This window comes from Hemicordylus capensis, chromosome 11, assembly GCF_027244095.1.
Source record: "Hemicordylus capensis ecotype Gifberg chromosome 11, rHemCap1.1.pri, whole genome shotgun sequence".
NCBI lineage: Eukaryota > Metazoa > Chordata > Lepidosauria > Squamata > Cordylidae > Hemicordylus > Hemicordylus capensis.
The window spans coordinates 14,134,655-14,152,711 of NC_069667.1; the positions used below are offsets into that span (position 1 = coordinate 14,134,655).

The 18,057-nt window shown below is 49.1% G+C and overlaps 1 protein-coding gene across 6 annotated transcripts in view; it reads left to right on the forward strand.

The window, feature by feature from the left end:
- GABRA3 (gamma-aminobutyric acid type A receptor subunit alpha3) overlaps positions 1–18,057 on the forward strand; it is a 70,561-nt gene that overhangs the window by 37,581 nt on the left and 14,923 nt on the right. For all 6 annotated transcript variants that reach the window (XM_053273922.1, XM_053273927.1, XM_053273926.1 and 3 more), the window contains exon 9: positions 4,154–4,365. In XM_053273922.1, coding sequence (XP_053129897.1) covers positions 4,154–4,365 — 212 coding nt within the window. The remainder of the gene's footprint in view (positions 1–4,153; positions 4,366–18,057) is intronic.

An 18,057-nucleotide genomic window follows, 5' to 3' on the forward strand; every position in this document is an offset into this window, starting at 1 on the left:
AAATGGAAGTCCTGCCCAAATGAACAGATAGAAACATAAACTCTGGCAAAAAGAAATGCAGGGAGACAATAAGGGATGTGTAAAGGGGAATAACAAAACTTCTTTAAATATAACAGAAGCAGAAAACCTGTCAGCGAGGTGGTTGGATCCTTAGATGATGGGGGTGTAAAAGAAGGATAAGGAGACTGTAGAGAAGCTGAATGAGTTCTTTGCATCTGTCTTCCTGGTGGATACTGACCATATACCTATTCCGGAACAGAGCTTCTCAGACTTGGAGGCTGAAGAACTGGACCAGTTTGAGGTGACAAGAGAAGGTGTTCTAAACTGTCTGAAAAACTAAAAATGAACAAACTGCCAGGGTTTGATGGCATCCACCCAAGAGTTCTGAATGAACTCAAATATGATGTTGGTGACCTACTAGCAAAAATATGTAACTTGTCTCTACAGTCAGGCTCTGTACCAGACGACTGGAAAATAGCTAATGTAACTCCGATTTTCAAAAAGGGATCCGGGGTTTCTGGGAAACTACAGGCCAGTTAGCTTAACTTCTCTGCTGAGTAAATTGATGGAAAGCATACTTAAGGACAAAACCACATAGAAGAACAGGCCTTGCTGAAGGAGAATCAGAATGACTTCTGCAAGGGCAAGTGTTGCCTCACTAACATTTGGAGTTCTTTGAGAGTGTCAACAGACATGTAGATAAAGGTGATCTGGTTGACACAGTATACTTGGAATTCCAAAAAGCTTTTGACACAGTTCCTCATCAAAGGTTATTCAGTAAACTTAGCAGTCATGGATAAGGGGAGAGGTTCAATTGTGGATTGGTAACTGGTTGAAGGACAGGAAACGGAGGGTAGGAATAAATGGACAGTTTTCACAATGAAGTAAGATCCCCCAGGGATCTGTACTGGAACCAGTGCTCTTTAATTTGTTCATAAATGATCTAGAAGTTGGGGTAAACAGCGAATTAGCCAAATTTGCAGTTGACACTAAACTATTCAGGGTAGCGAAATCCAAAACAAATCTAAGAGGTCCAAAAGGATCTTGTCAAACTGGATGAGTGGGTGGCAAAATGGCAAATGCGGTTCAGTGTAAGCAAGTGTAAAGTGATGCATATTGGGGCAAAAAACCCCAGCCTCACATATAGGTTGATGGGATCTGAGCTGTCGGAGATTGACCATGAGAGAGATTTGGGGGTCATGGTGGACAGCTCATTGAAAGTGTCGACTCAGTGTGTAGCAGCTGTGAAAAAGGCCAATTCCATGCTAGGGATCATTAGGAAGGGGATTGAAAATAAAAATGCTAATCTTATAATGCCCTTTTATAAATCTATGGTGCTGACACATTTGGAGTACTGCTTACATTTCTGGTCACCATATCTTAAGAAGGACATTGTAGAACTAGTAAAGGTGCAGAAGTGGGCAACCAAGATGATCAGGGGGCCTGGAGCACCTTCCTTATGTGGCAAGGCTACAGCATCTGTGGCTCCTTACTTTGGAAAAGAGGCAGCTATGGGGAGACATGATAGAGGTATATAAAATTATGCATGGAGTAGAGAGAGTGGACAGAAAGAAATGTGTCTCCCTCTCTCACAACACCTAGAACCTGGGGTCATCCCATGAAACTGATGGCCAGGAAATTTAGTACCAACAGAAGGAAGTACTTTTTCAGACAGTACATAATTAATCTATGGAATTCTCTACCATGGGATGTGGTGATGGCCACTAGCTTGGATGGCTTTAAAAGGGGCTTAGACAAATTCATGGAGGACAGGTCTCTCAATGGCTACTAGTCTGAGGGCTATAGGCCACCTCCAGCCTCAGAGGCAAGATACCTCTAAACACCAGTTGCAGGGGAGCAACAACAGGAGAGAGGGCATGCCCTCACCTCTTGCCTGTGGGCTTCTCAGAGATATCTGGTGGGCCACTGTGTGAAACAGGATGCTGGACTAGAGAGGCCTTGGCCCTGATCCAGTAGGACTGCTTTTATGTTCTGATGATGCTGGGTAAGAAGGATAACCGGATATATGCTCTGTAGACCTGAGGCATAGCCTCAAGTGCAGGGCTGCAAAAATGACCCACAGCTTGTGGGGCTGAGCTAAAAAGCTCAGGGGAATCTAACATCAACCTGCTGGTGAACTGTTCAATTCCACTTTGCAGCTAAATCTACCAAAGTTTGGAGGTACCATTAATGTATCCCCAAATATCTTTTTGAATTCTGCTCCATAGCTTGGCATTGTTCCTACTGGATGAACAGTACTCAGACACCCAAAATGAGATCTGCAAAGGTGGTCCATCCTTCCTGGTGCTGGAGACTGAATTTCAGTATCCATGTCTGAGATTGCAGCTTTTTTAATTCTGAGTGAGAAGAATCCAGTTTTCTGTCCACAGAAATGTCCTGATTCCTGTGCATAATTTGTCAATGAAAAATTGTGCCTGGGCCAATAGAAGGTGCTGACATTCAAAGTAACTTTTTCTTGTTTGTGGTTGTGGTCACATCGCCCCAGGCCCCTGTCTTCCTTACTTCACCTCACAGTGCCCCAAAGCTGGGTCAAGTAGGAGGAGGTGAGGTCACACATGAAGGCTGTATGCTGGTTCTCATGACCACAGGATAAGCGGCTGTAGACCCTGCCAGGGGTAGCCAGATGGCATATAACCCTGTTATGTTCCCAAGGCTTGTGTGTAATTTAACAAGGAATACAATAGGCTGGTTCTCATGAGCATTCAGTTGGGTAGCACAGTGTCCTACCCAGCTGTAGGACCTGTGCACACTCCTGGTCGTGAGTAGGATGAGGGGAAAGCGATTTTGTGGGACCTTCACACTGGGTAGGAGGGCTTTTCCTCCTACCTCATTAAACAGCTGCAGAAGATGGCTCTGTCCTATCCAACAGGAGGGTTCCACACAATCACTTCCCCTTCCTCCTCCCTAGGTTTTTACTCACACACAATCAAAAATCAGGAGTGTGGACAGCTCCCACAGCTGGGTAGGATACTTGTTCTACTCAGTTGATGCTCATAAGAACCATTGTATTGCTTGTTGAATTCCACGCGGGCCTTGGGAACATAACAGAATGGTTATATGCCATCTGCCTGCCCTTGTTAGGGCTCTAAACACAGGCCTGCACTGGGGCCTTTCCTCCTGGCCCAAAGGAAAAGAAGAAGGGCAGGTGGAGTCTGCAGCCTGGTCTTCAGGGGACAGTGCAGCATCAACGAGGTGTGCCAACACAACAGCTCAGTTGCCTCCTCCTGTCTTCCAGGGCCTTCTGTTGTAGATCTCACTTGGGGGTGAATTTGGTGCTCCTGATGACGAAGCCATCACCTCATTCATGAGGTGGAGGTCAGGCCTCTCCCTAGGAGGTGCTGGTGCTACCCCAACCAGCACTCCCCCAACAATCCAGTGGGTACCTCCAGGGTCCCACCTGCTGAAATTGAGCCCCTTTGCCTGGGCCTTTCCATCAAGCCAGCACTAGGCCAGCTGGCTTGAAAACAAGAAAGCAGCAAGCATGCTACTCTCCAACTGGCTCCTCTTCCTAGGGGTCTAGTTGTGGCCCTGGGATTAAAGGTCCCGGTCTCTTTGATAAAGCCTGCAAGTCTCTTCCTTGCTTGTGTCATGCTCAAGGGTCCAGAGAGCTTGGAAAACAGAGTCGGGGACAGGATCAGTGTTGCCTGTAATAGGGATTCCCAGGTGTTGTTGACTACAATTCCCAGCATCCCCAGCTGCATTGGTCTTGGCTGGGGATTATGGGAGTTGTAGTCAACAGCATCTGGGAATCCCTATTACAAGGAACATTGGACAGGGCCTGTCATCCGTGTCAGAGCCTATACCTTTCTGGCTCCCTCTGCCTGTTCCTGCCAGGCTGTGTGCCCCCTTCCACTAGGCCTCGCTGCCTGCCATTGTCTGCTTTGCTTTTTGGCCAAAGGTGCTGGTGGGGTAGTTGGGCACAGTCCCATTGCTGTCAGCGATGGGGCTGTGCCCAAGGATGGCACCGGTCCTTTTGGTCATCCGTGTCTGCTCATGGCACCCAATCCAGAGGCTGGCGTGTCCATGTGGCCAAGGAGGCTCCTCCGCCTTGCCAGACGGGTTCCTCAAGAGGGAGGGGGCCTTCCGTCAGCGGCCCTCTTCAGCGGACTCTTCTCTGGTTTTGTTTCCACAGGGGTCACCACAGTCCTCACCATGACCACTCTGAGCATCAGCGCAAGAAACTCTTTGCCGAAAGTGGCATATGCGACGGCCATGGACTGGTTCATAGCCGTCTGTTATGCCTTCGTGTTTTCTGCGCTGATCGAGTTTGCTGCAGTCAATTACTTCACGAAACGCAGTTGGGCCTGGGATGGCAAGAAGGTGCTGGAGGCCCAAGAACTGAAGGTGAGCTGAGAGAGAGAGAGAGAGAGAGGCAGGCCATCCCCTCCCCTGCAGGAAGAAGCGCTGAGACCCAGCTCCAAAAAGCACAGAAATAATTGGCAGAGCAGACATACATGACATTTGGAGTTGCATGAGGGAAAGTGTCCCCCCAAGCAGCTGCCTACCCCATGCCCATTGCTGAGTCCTGGTTACTTGAAGGCACAACACTTTCCACTGGCTCAGAGTGCTTTGCTTTCATCCATAGGTGGAAAGAGCCACTTCCTGTTGCCTCCATCTGTCAGGTGGGATGGGGGAGAGGACCTTCCACTCCTTCAAAATCAGTCAGACTTACATCAAATCAAATCTTTATTGTTACGGTCCTTTGACCAGCAAAACACAAAAGTACAAAAGCTTTACATAAAAGCGAGCTTGGTGACTTACATCAGAGAAAAGAGGTTGAGGAAGGGAGCGTCATTAATGTGCAATACACCATGATTTCTCCTTTCAGCGATCAAAGGTGGAGCAAAGCTTCCCTCCTCCCCAGCATGCACTTTGCCCTCCTGTGCTCCCACTCCGGTGTCCGCTTCTGGTGTTGCCCCAGAGGCCAGACACTGGCTTACATGCGGTGCAGCCAACTGTCGATGGTGTAGGCACTGCTTCTCTCCAGCCTGCAGCAGCCATGTTGGCGAGAGACTCTGTACAAACGGGGAAAGGTCTGGGAAGGATGACAGATCCCAGCACTCTGTTTTTACCTTCCCAGATATTGTTGTAGATTGATCGATCGATCGATTTATATACCACTTTTCATTAAAATAAATAATATCAAAGCAGTTTACAATATAATTAAAACTATGCATAATTAAAATACAGAAGTACAGATAATATAAATATAAATATAAATATAATCTATTTTTAAAACGTAATAACTCATTAAAAATAACATATGAAACACAAAGAAGCAGCAGTAAAAACAATACTTTCATTCAAAAGCCTGGGTGAAGAGGCTTTTGGTTTTTACATTTTTCCTAAAAACTTCCAAGGAGACTGAGGAGCAGATGCCAGCCAGGAGAGCATTCCAAAGCCTGGAGGCAATGGCTGAGAAGGCCCTGCCCCGCGTGCTTGGCAAGTGAGCCTCTCTCACCGTAGCATGTGGAGCAAAGCCCCCTCTGATGATCTGGTCAAGCAGATATCACAATGATAATTACCAAAGACAACCATAGGGCTCTGTGGTCACCAGGAATCAACACTGACTCAACGGCACACTTTACCTTACTATAATACTAACACCGTTTAAGAAATATATAAAACTAGCTGGGCATCTGCGCCTCTGGCTGACCCACCCACCTCTGCTGTCCCCCGCCCCATGCCAGCATGCCCGGCTTTCTGGCCAACTGGCCGCTTCCCCACTGCCCGCTTCTCCTCCCCACCCCACGGTTTCTAGCTTGCAGGCCGGCCTGAAAGCCGGCCCACCACCCGCCCACTCCCGGTAGCGGCCACCTCCTCCTGGCAGCTGGGCCATGCTGGCCCGCTGCTGCCACATCCTTCTCCCGGCAGCCGGGCCGGCCTACCACTGCCTCCTTCTCTTGGCAACCGGCCTGACCCTCCGCCACCTCCTACTCCTGGCGGCCGGGCCAGGCTGGCCTGCTGCCACCTTCTCCTGGCAGCTGGCCTAGCCCACCACTGCCTCCTCCTTCTCCCAGTGGCCAGGCCAGCCCACCACCACCTCCTGTTCCCGCCGGCCAAGCCAGCTTGCTGCCGCCTCCAGCTGACCAGCTGCCACCACCATTGTCTCCCCGGCCCACCCTGTCCCCCAGGCAGCTGCTCTCGCAAGAGCTGCCATGCATGGGATTAACGACATACATTTAGGAGAATTGTAGAGAGAGATACTAGTAGGCAAGACCTGTCAGCTGGGCAAAGTGACTTTGTGTAGATTACATTGCTGGGAAAGTTCAAGAAATTAAATCCAGGAGGCCCTCTCATACTGTGGGGGTAACATTCATGAAAACTGCGATATTGTGACAAGAGTGGATGGGGCAGCCTGTGTGGGGAGAGTGGCTATTTAAATGTTAAAGCTCCCCATGCGTCAGCTGAGAAAGGTGGAGAGGTATAAGTTTAAATAGCCGCTCTCCCCGCTTCTCAACTGATGTGCGGAGAGGTTTAAAGAAGCGGCTGAAGAAACGGAAGTGGATGAAGCAGCCTTCACCTCTCAAACTGCTTCTTGAAATTTCTCCAGGCGTCAGCTGAAGCAGGGAGAGTGGCTATTCAAACTGTATACCAATTTATTTGGGAGGGTAGAAAACTGTGAATAACCTGAACTACCCCACCCATTATAACTAAATTGGAATACAGGGAGGTGGCCCACAAATGGGTGGAACAGCTATTTGAGGGCCACCTGTATACGTCATAGAATTTTTTATTAATGTACTTGCAAAAGGGAAGTAAAAGAACCATTTGAAATCTGTAGGTTCTTCGACGTGGTCTCTGTATTTTACACCAACGGGCTTGTGCCTGCGCAGAGGACAAGTTGGAAACTAACAAGCTTTATTCTCCTGCTTTTGGCAGGAACCTCGCACCCATCCGCTGTATGCGGCTGCACCACTCCTCATCCCCTGTCTGCGCTTCAGTCAACATCATGAGTCTGCAGCTCGGCAACGAGTAGGCTTGTTTGTCCTCTGGTTCTTTAAATTTCCCTTCTTTTCCTCTTTCTTTATACTTTAGTTTTAGTTTTGTGTAGTTGCGTTTTTATTTCCCCCTCTCAGTTCTTTTCTTTGTTTCAACCTCGGTCCCCAGCTGGGTAGAGGCATGAAGGCCTGCCAGCCGTTCTGCATTTATGCCGGGTACGATGAATTTTTAAAAATGTGTCCGCTGTGGATCTAAGTTCCTCTCCACAGATACAGGTGAAACTCGGAAAATTAGAATATCGTGCAAAAGTCCATTAATTTCAGTAATGCAAATTAAAAGGTGAAACTGATATATGAGACAGACGCATTACATGCAAAGCGAGATAAGTCAAGCCTTAATTTGTTATAATTGTGATGATCATGGCGTACAGCTCATGAAAACCCCAAATCCACAATCTCAGAAAATTAGAATATTACATGGAACCAAGAAGACAAGGATTGAAGAATAGAACAATATCGGACCTCTGAAAAGTATACAGTGTACTGTGCTTGACTGGCCAGCAAACTCGCCTGACCTGACCCCATAGAGAATCTATGGGGCATTGCCAAGAGAAGGATGAGAGACATGAGACCAAACAATGCAGAATTGCTGAAGGCCGCTAATGAAGCATCCTGGTCTTCCATAATACCTCATCAGTGCCACAGGCTGATAGCATCCATGCCACGCCGCATTGAGGCAGTAATTGCTGCAAAGGGGGCCCAAACCAAGTAATGAATACATATGCATGCTTATACTTTTCAGAGGTCCGATATTGTTCTATTCTTCAATCCTTGTCTTCTTGGTTCCATGTAATATTCTAATTTTCTGAGATTGTGGATTTGGGGTTTTCATGAGCTGTACGCCATGATCATCACAATTATAACAAATTAAGGCTTGACTTATCTCGCTTTGCATGTAATGCGTCTGTCTCATATATCAGTTTCACCTTTTAATTTGCATTACTGAAATTAATGGACTTTTGCACGATATTCTAATTTTCCGAGTTTCACCTGTATGCACACTGAGTGTCTCTTGTGCTTGGGAGAGTCCCACGTCGTCAAGACCTGCCCCCATTGTCAAAAGTTCACAAAGCAGGCTCGTTGGAATCGGGCTTCTCACTTGCATGCAGCCCTGTGGGATCTGGCTCTCTGGTCTTCGGAGGCCCTATCATTAAAAACATTGGCGAAGATGGCCACTTCAGCGTTCATTGAGCGACCTGAATCAGCTCCTGCCACTGTAGAAACTCTGGTCCCGGTACCGGCATCAACGCCTTCCACAGGTGGATCCTTGTCAGTTCCCCAGTCAATAGAGAAATATGGGGAGGCCCAGGGTGCCCCCCGCCACAGGTGCCAGACCCCTTTCAGGCTTTGGTGGTGTCGAAGCCGAAAAAGAAGAAGCCAACCTGACCTCCCCTTGGGCGAGTATCTGCCCCCGATATCTAAGAAAAAGAGGGTTGAGTCAGGTGAGGTACCAGAAGGTCTGGTACCCCCAAAATTGAAGAAGAACGCTTCCTAGGTGGAGACCTCTGCATCCATCGTGCCTAAGGGTGCTGAAGAGCAAAGGGAGCATTAGATACCATTGGGAGATCCAGAAGGGACCTTGTCGCATGAAGAGGCCTATCCTCCATATAGGCCTCTGGATGGGAAGTCGTGGTTGCCACGCTGGCGTTCACTGCCCCGTAGATGGCTAGAACAATTTGGCTCGAGGAATTGTGGATCACATTGAGACTCAGACGATCGCTCCTCGGTTTACCTGCCCGACAGGGATTGGAATCGCTGGCCCTCGGCTGACCGCTTCCACCCCTTCAAGCATTGCTCCCCACTTCAGGACTTGGCTTGCTCCTATAGTATCAGTGGAAGAGACACCTATGATCAATACTGAGGGGACTCTTGTTCAGAATATTCTGACTACGAGTATTCCTATTGGACTTCTCGATACCTTGAGGACCGAGAATATGGGAGGCCTTGTTCAGCCTGGGACTCGCAGCCGCCTCCCTCGCATGTGGAAGGAAGGCTGCATTCCCGCTCCCTGTGTGACCGTTCCGGACGCCCCGACTCGCCTTCGGTACCGTCAGCCCCACAGTCCACCTTACAACCAGAAGAGGAGCCTAAAGACCCAGTCTCAGTACCAAACAATTGTCCTGATAGGCCGAATTCCCCTTGGACTTGATGACTGTGGTCCAGGGAGCTCACATCCCTGCGGGATTGGAATATGAGAGCGACATGAGTTCTTCAGACTCAGAACCTGCGTTGTGTGCATCCTCTCACCTGGAGATCCATGCGGACTCGAAGCCAGTCTCCCCTTCAGAGGACTTCAAATTGTATTCAGCCTATGTAGGCTGCATGGCCTCCATGCTCGGAGTTAATATCAGCATGCAGCAGAAGGGGGAGCCAAATTATCTGTTTGCCCTTATCGATGCGGATGCTAAGGTACCGGTGGCTTTGCCGCTCAACTCTGCTCTACTGGGTGTAATGAAGCGGCACTGGGGGAAAACCTGTGACGGTGTCTCAACCAAACAGGCGCATGGATAACTTCTACAGGGTCCAGTCTCAGGAGGATTTCCTGAAAAGCCACTCGGCTCTGTACTCAATCGTTGTAGAGGCCTCTATGCAAAAGTCCAGGGGCCGTGGGCAATCAACCCCAGCTGATCGAGAGGGAAAGAAGCTGGACTCCTTCGGAAGGTGGTTATATTCGTCCTTCGGCCCTACATCTGCGTGTGACAAATTACCAGGCATATAATGCCAGGTACAATCAATTCCTTTGGGAGAAGGTCGCTCCCTTTCTGCACCTTCTACCACAGGATAAAAAGGATCCTGCGAAAACCTTCCTCCGTGAGTTGGTTCAGGTCGCCCGAACAAGAACTTTTTTCAGCCCGCCATTCAGCTGAATGTGTGGCCAAAGTTATGGCCACTTCTGTGGCGCTCAGGCATCATGCCTGACTCCAGTCTTTGGGCCTTCATTATGAGGCTCGTCATTCATTATCCCCTACGAATTCAAAGCCATTTGGGCTCACAACAGCGCCAAGGATCGTTACAAAGTGTCTGGCCCCGGTGGTGGCGTTCCTGCAGGAGGAAGGGGTGCAGGTATTGCTGTACCTTGACGATTGGTTGGTCCTGGCACGATCCAAACAGGTAACCTTGGACAATATTGTGCTCATGATCCGGGTGTTAACAGTTGCTAGGTTTCAAGCTCAACTTCGAAAAGTTGCACCAGGTACCGACTCAAAGAATCCAGTTCATCGGACTAATCTTCGATACAGTATCGGAGAGAATCTTCTTGACGACCCAGCTCATCCAGGTGCTCAGGCAGTGGGCACTGGAGTTCACAGCGGCGGGACCATAGACTCTGCATTCTGTACAGCGCTTGCTGGGAGTTGTGGTGGCCACCACCTATGTCTTGCCCCAGGCGCAGTTCTGCATGCGCTTAGTCCAGAGTTGGTTTCTGGACGTGTTTGACCCACCAACCTGAATGGGCCTTGAACAGGGGTGTAGTGGAGGACCTGTTTGCTCTGTGGGGCACTCCGACCTTGGATCTCTTTGCCACACGGGAGAATACCCAATGTGTTCCGTACTGTTCAAGGGTAGGGGTGGTGGAAAGGGTTGTTGGGAGACGCTCTAGCCTGGCCATGGGACGGGCAATTGTTCTACCTGTTTCCCCCATTTCCACTGCTTCCAAAGGTCTTGACCAAACTGCGGCGAGACCACACCAGGGCCATACTAATTGCGCCATGGTGGCCTAGGAGGCCCTGGTTTTTGACCCTGAAAAGACTGGCAGTATCTTAGAGGCGTCTCCCCCTCCGGTCGGACCTGTTGTTACAGGAGAGGGGCCAGATGTTGCATCCGAGGTTTCAGTCTCTGCATCTGACAGCTTGGCTGATCTACCCAACTTACCCCAGGAGCTGATGGATATTCTGGTGGTGGCCAGGAAACCCTCCATGAGGAAGTCCTATGAGCAAAAATGCTTGTTTGCCAATCTGGTTGCCAGCCTCCCATATTGCTGAAGATTGCTGAAGTTCCACCACCTGCTACCTGTCCTGGGAGCTGCTTGTGTAAGGAGTGGCTTCTGGGGCTTGCAAGCTTAAAAGCAAGGAGGCTTGCCTCAAAGCAAGTGGGAAGGTAACAGGGGGAGCAGGGCCATTTCATCTGCCTTGCTGGGATTCACCATCTAGCCCCTTTGCCTCCTGTGGACATTCCAGCACAGACGGAGTGCAGCCTGCTTGTTGGCTGCCAAGTTCCAGCTGGCTGCTTGCCAGCCTCCCAGATTGCTGAAGATTGCTGAAGTTCCACCACCTGCTGCCTGTCTTGGGAGCTGCTTGTGTGAGGAGTGGCTTCTGGGGCTTGCAAGCTTAAAAGCAAGGAGGCTCACCATAGGTGTAGCCGTCAGGCCGCCTGTAGGTGGCCGCCAAAGCCGGGCCTTCTGGGGTGAGACTCAGGGCTGGGGGGTTGGGTTGGGCCAGGCCTCTTGCAGACATGTGTTTGGGCTCTCTTGAGTGGAATGGTCTGGGGGGTGTGCCTAGCAGTTCGGGGGCAGCTATTACTGTAGTGGTAGGGAATAGACAAATTGGTGCTGGCAGAGCAGCTGGCCGTTACAGGGGAAGGGAAGTCAGTAATTTAGTAACAGTTTCGACTTCCAACTGTTCTGTCAACTCTTCTGCCTCGGGGAGCAGCTCCAGCAGCCCACAGAATCTGGCCTTGCTCCTCTGCAATGCCAGGTCAGTTCAGAATAAGACCTAAATTGTCCACGATTTGATCGTGGATGAGGGAGCTGACCTGGCATGTATAACCGAGACCTGGTTGGGGGAGGCGAGTGGTCCAGTGTGGGCTCAGCTTCTTCTACCAGGTTACTCTGTCATAGAGCAGGCCAGAGGAAGTGGGCGGGGTGAGGGAGTGGCTGTGGTCCATAAGAATACCATTTCCCTTACCAGGGCCCCTGTGAGACAGCTGACTTATGCGTATTTTTGAAGCTGGGAACTAGGGATAGATTGGGGATTCTGTTGGTGTACCGTCCACCCCGCTGTCCAACTGACTCCCTAACTGAGCTGACAGAGCTGGTCGTGGAGTTGGTGTTGGAATCTCCTAGACTTTTGGTGCTGGTGGACTTCGATATTCACTTTGGGGCTGGCTTGTCTGGTGCAGCTCAGGAGTTCATAGCGGCCATGACAACTATGGGCCTATCCCAATTAGTTTCTGAAGCAACTCATGTTGCCGGCCATGCACTTGATTTGGTCTTTTGTTCGGATCAGGGGGGTGTTCCGTGGATGGGGGATCCAGTGGTTTCCCCATTATCATGGACGGACCACTACCTGGTTAAGGTTGGTCTCACAGTCGCAATCCACCCCTGCAGGGGTGGTGGACCTATTAGGATGGTCTGTCCAAAAAGGCTGCTGGACCCAGTGGGATTTCAAAAGGCCTTGGAGGATTTTGACGTTGGTGCGGCCGGTGATTCTGTCAATGCCCTGGTGGGAACTTGGAACAGGGAACTCAACAGGAAAGTAGACACAATTGCTCCTAAGTGTCCCTTCCGACCTGCTGCAAAAATGGCCCCTTGGTATACTGAGGAGCTGCGGGGGCTGAAGCGGTTGGGTAGGCGACTAGAATGCAAGTGGAGGAGAACTGGGTTCGAATCTGACAGGATTCAGCATGTGACCCATTTGAAGGCTTATGCGGTGGCAGTGCGCGCAGCGAAAAAGAGATTCTGGTCTGCGCACATTGCGGCTGCAGGTTCACGCTTGGCGGAGCTATCCCGGGTTGTGAGGAGTTTGGTTTCTGCTCCTTCTACTTCCAATCAGTCCCCGGAGTTGCTCTGCTTTTAAGCCTTTAAAGGGTTCTTTGCGAATAAGATCTCCTGTATTCGGGCTGACTTGGACTCCACTATTTCTGCAAGGTCTATGGAGGAGGTGTCCAGCAATCCCTCTTGCAGTATTAGATTGGATCAGTTTCAATCTATGACTCCTGAGGATGTGGACAAGCTGCTTGGGGTGGTGCGGCGTACCACCTGTTCCCTGGATCCTTGCCCGACTTGGATGCTTCTATCTAGCAGGGAGATTGTTGGAGGTGGCCTAGTAAATCTAGTATCGTAAATGCATCGCTGAGGGAGGGTAGGGTTCACCCCTGCCTGAAGGAGGCAATGCTTAGACCACTCTTAAAGAAGCCTTCCCTGGACCTCTTAGCGATGGACAGCTACAGGCCAATCTCCAATCTCCCTTGGTTGGGCAAGGTGATTGAGAGGGTGGTGGCCGACCAGCTCCAGGCAGTCTTGGAGGAAACTGATTATCTAGACCCATTTCAAACTGGCTTTAGAGCTGGCTATGGGGTTGAGACAGCCTTGGTCGGCCTGACGGATGACCTTTACCAGGGAATCGACAGAGGGAGTGTGACTCTGCTGGTTCTTCTGGATCTCTCGGTGGCGTTTGATACCATTGACCATGGTATCCTTCTGGATCGCCTGGGAGAGTTGGGGATAGGGGGCACTGCTTTGCAGTGGTTCCGTTCCTATCTCTCAGGTAGATTCCAAATGGTGGAGCTTGGTGACAGTTGCTCCTCAAAACGGGAGCTGTTATATGGAGTCCCTCAGGGCTCTATTCTGTCACCAATGCTTTTTAACATCTACATGAAACCACTGGGTAAGGTCATCAGGAGGTTTGGTGCTGGGTGTTATCAGTATGCTGATGACACCCAAATCTAAATCTCCTTTTCATCTTTAGGAAATGGCACTCATTCTCTAAATGTCTGCCTACAGGCAGTAATGGGCTGGTTGAGGGATAACAAATTGAAGCTAAATCCAAGCAAGACGGAGGTGCTCATTGTGGGGGCTCAGAATCTGAGGGGTGTATTAGATCTTCCTGTGCTGGATGGGGTTACACTCCCCCAGAAGGAGCAGGTGTGCAGCTTGAGAGTACTCCTGGACCCAGGCCTCGCCCTGGTTTCTCAGGTGGAGGCCATGGCCAGGAGTGCTTTCTATCAGCTTTGGCTGATTTGACAGCTGTGCCCATTCCTCGAAGAGGATGACCTCAAAACAGTGGTGCATCAGCTGGTAACCTCCAGGTTTGCAATGCACTCTACTAGAGGCTGCCTTTGTATGTAGTTCAGAAACTTCAGTTAGTTCAAAATGCGGCAGCCAGATTGGTCTCTGGGGCAACCCAGAGAGACCATATTATGCCTGTTTTGAAACAGTTACACTGGCTGCCGATATGTTTCCAGGCAAAATACAAAGTGCTCGTTATTACCTTTAAAGCCCTGAACAGCTTGGGTCTGAGATATCTTAGAGAGCGCCTTCTTTTACATGATCCCCACCACACCTTAAGGTCATCTGGGGAGGTCCGTCTCCAGTTACCACCGGTTCGTTTGGTGGTGACTCAGAGGCGGGCCTTCTCTGTAGCTGCTCTTGGGCTGTGGAATGCACTCCCAGCAGAAATTCATAATCTTAATTCTTTACTGACCTTCAAGAGAGCCCTTAAAACCCATCTGTTTGGCCTGGCCTTTCAGGGTTTTTAATTAGTTTTAATTGTTTTAATGTTAACCTGGTTTTCAGGGTTTTAATTGTTTTCATTGTTTAATTTTTTTAAAGATGTTTTTAAATTGGTGTTTATATTTGTATTTCTGTTTTAATTGTTTTTAATGATTTCTGTTTTTTAATTGTAAACCACCCTGAGCCAGCTTGGAAGGGCAGTATAAAAATCGAATGAATGAATAGAAAATAAAAATTGACTTGGTTCTGTTCCTTTACTGCCCTGAAGGGGTTAGATGTGGATAATCCCTTGTCAATGATGTTTGTAACTACCTCAAGTTGTTAAAGCAGTCGGGTATGAGATGTTCTTCCCCAAAGATTTACTTAGTGGCTATTGTGGCCAACTCCCCACCTGAGTGACCTTCGTGGTTCAAGGTCCCTGTGGTGAAGACCTTTTTGAAGGGTTTCCCAGGCTTCCCCAATCTGCGGCCCTGCAGATGTTGCTGAACTACAATTCCCATCATCCCAGCCACAATAAGTTGTTGCTGGGGGTGATGGGAATTGTAGTTCAGCAACATCTGGAGGGTCACAGGTCGAGGAAGCCTGGTCTATCCCATGTTTTCCCTGATGACCCTATTGTGGCGGCAGCCTGGGATCTGTCAGTAATGTTGGCTGGCCTCTTAAGACCCACTTTTGAGCCCATGGCTTCGGTGGAACCACGCCTGCTGACCTGGAAGGTCGCCTTCCTGGTGGCGATCACCTCTGCGAGGAGGGTGCGCGAGTTGCGAGCCCTACAGGCTGACTTGCCCTATTTGCAGTTTCATAAGGACAAAGTGGTGTTAAGACTGGATGTCCAGTTTCTCTCTAAAGTGGTACCCCTATTTCGTAGATCTTCACCTCTCATACTCCCAGTATTTTTTCAGAACCCTTCCTCAGTCGCAGAGCGTAGACTACATCAGTTGGATGTAAGGAAGGCACTGTCCTTTTATGTACAAAGGCCTGCCGAATGGAGGAAGTCTCCCTCACTGTTTGTTCTTTATGACAGACCCCGTAAGGGGCTTCAAGTTTCCACCCAATCTCTGTTTCGGTGGATCGTTTCCACAATAGAACTGTGTTATCAGCTGGTTTGGAAGCCACTACCTCCCACTGTTAAGGCACATTCTCTGTGCTCTATAGCGATCTCAGTAGCCTTTGATAGGTCAGTCCCACTGGACGTGATCTGTCAGGCAGCCATGTGGGCTTCGCCCCATTCATTTATCCGCCACTATGCAATGATGCAAGAGCAAGGATTGATGCTGTGTTTGGCAGGAAGGTCCTGCAGTCTATTTTCAGCTGATGAACTGTAAATAGAAGTAATGAATGGCAAAGAGAGGCTATTCTGTGAGAACTGTGTTAATAAAATTTTCTGTTCCTCTATCTGTTGCCTCTGCTTCTTCCCTCCTCCTGGGGTGCTAGCTTGTCATGCATCCTTTTTTGTAAAATACAGAGACCACATCGAAGAATGACAGGTTACTCACCTGTAACGCTGGTTCTTCTAGTGGTCATCTGTAATTTTACACGCCCTCCTGTCCTCCCCACTGGTTTCCTGAAGCCTCCATGAATGAGGGGATATATGCGCAGCCGCATATAGTGGCGGGGGGCAGGGTTCCCACCAAAAGCAGGAGAATAGAGCTTGTTAGATTCTGACTTGGCCTCTGCGCAGGCGCAAAGCCCATTGGTGTAAAATTGCAGATGACCACTAGAAGAACCAACGTTACAGGTGAGTAACCTGTCGATTTCAACTGCAAGCATTATTCATTTTATTGACTAATTAACATATATGGTAAGTTTGAATCGTAGTAAATTTATTTATGTATTTATATTTATATACCACCCTTTGACCTAAGACCCCAGGGTGGTTAACAACAAAATAAAAACAATAATAAAATGTCAATAAAAATAATATAAAAATAACAACAAACACAGCTAGAATTCAGAGACCCTGAGGAAGCTCACTGACTGAAAGCCTGAATAAAAAGGGCAGTCTTTACTTTCCTCCTAAAGGCTGCAAGAGAGGAAGCCATGAGGATCTTAGCTGAGAGCGAGTTCCACAGCCTGGGAGCAATCACTGAGAAGGCCGCATCCCACATGCTCGACAAACAGGTCTCAACAGGTGTCAGCATGTGGAGCAGAGCCCTCCCAGCTGGTTTAGTCAGGTGGGCAGATTCACCTAGGAGCAAGCAGTCCCTAAAGTACCCAGGGCTTTAAAGGTAATAACCAGCACCTTGAATTATACCCGGAAACAGCTTGGCAGCCAGTGCAGTGTCTTCAAGACTGGAGTAATATGTGCACTGTGAGCAGTCCCAGAAATCAGATGGTTTCTGGATACTTTTCAAGGGCAGCCTCATATAGAGCACATTGTGGTAGTCCAGATGTGATGTAAGGCATGCTTGACGGAGACCAGATCAGCTCTCTAGAGGAAGGGTCGCAGCTGGCGCACCAGTTCAGCAAACACCCTCCTGGCTCTTCCACCTCCTGGTTTCCTAGGAGTGGCACCAGATCCAGGAGAACTCCCAAGCTGTGAACAGAGGGAGTACAATTCCCTCCAGAACAGGCTGAAACCCTATATCCCGATTCTACTAACCACCATCGCCTCCATCTTGTCAGAATTAAGTCTCAGCTTGTTAGCCTATCATGGCTTCCAAACGACGACTAAGAACTTCCTCTGCCTCCCTGGGATCAGATGACATAGTGAGATAGAGCTGAGTGTTATCTGCATATTGCTGACACTGAAGCCCAAATCTCCAGATGATCTCCCCAAGTGGTTTCATGTACCGTAGATGCTGGGGGACAAAACTAAGCCCTGTGGGACCACATGAGGGGCCAGGGGTCTGATCAAGATTCCCCCTGTAACACCTTCTGGACCTGATCCGCCAAGTAGTACCAGAACCAGTCCAAGACTGACCCACTCAGCCCCAACTCAGACCAGTAGGATACCATGGTCAATCATATTGAAAGCTGCCGAGAGGTCCAGCAGAACCAACAGGGATGCACTCCGCTCCCCCTGTCTAGTTCCTGTCGTAGATCATCCACCAGGGCAACCAAGGCAGTTTCAGTCCCATAATCAGGTCGAAAACCAGACTGACATGGATCCAGATCAGTGTTCCCTCTAAGGCATGCATGTTCGCTTGTGAGCAATGCATGTCCGCTTGCTCACATGTTGTTGATGTCCACTCAGTTAGTTTTAGATCGCATTCAGGTTGAATCAGGAAGGCCCCACTCTGAATACGTGTGCACACACACTGCCTTGATACTGCTGCCCAGAACAAAAGTTATTCCGCACACAGATGAAAAACATTAGAGCCAATAATGTGCAGATACTGTGTCTTCCAAGACCACCTGCTGCTGGGCTGCCACCACACATTGTATCACCTTACCCAAAAAGGGGAGATTAGAAACAATCCGGTAGGTATTAAAATCAGAGGTATCAAGAGAGGGCTTTTTCAATATAGATTTAATGACTGCCTCTTTTAGAACAGATGGGAATAGCCCCCCCTAAATGTGAATCTGAGAAAAATATTCTGCTTTTCTTGAGCATTATGTAACTTTTGGAATTATTGATCTGATTGA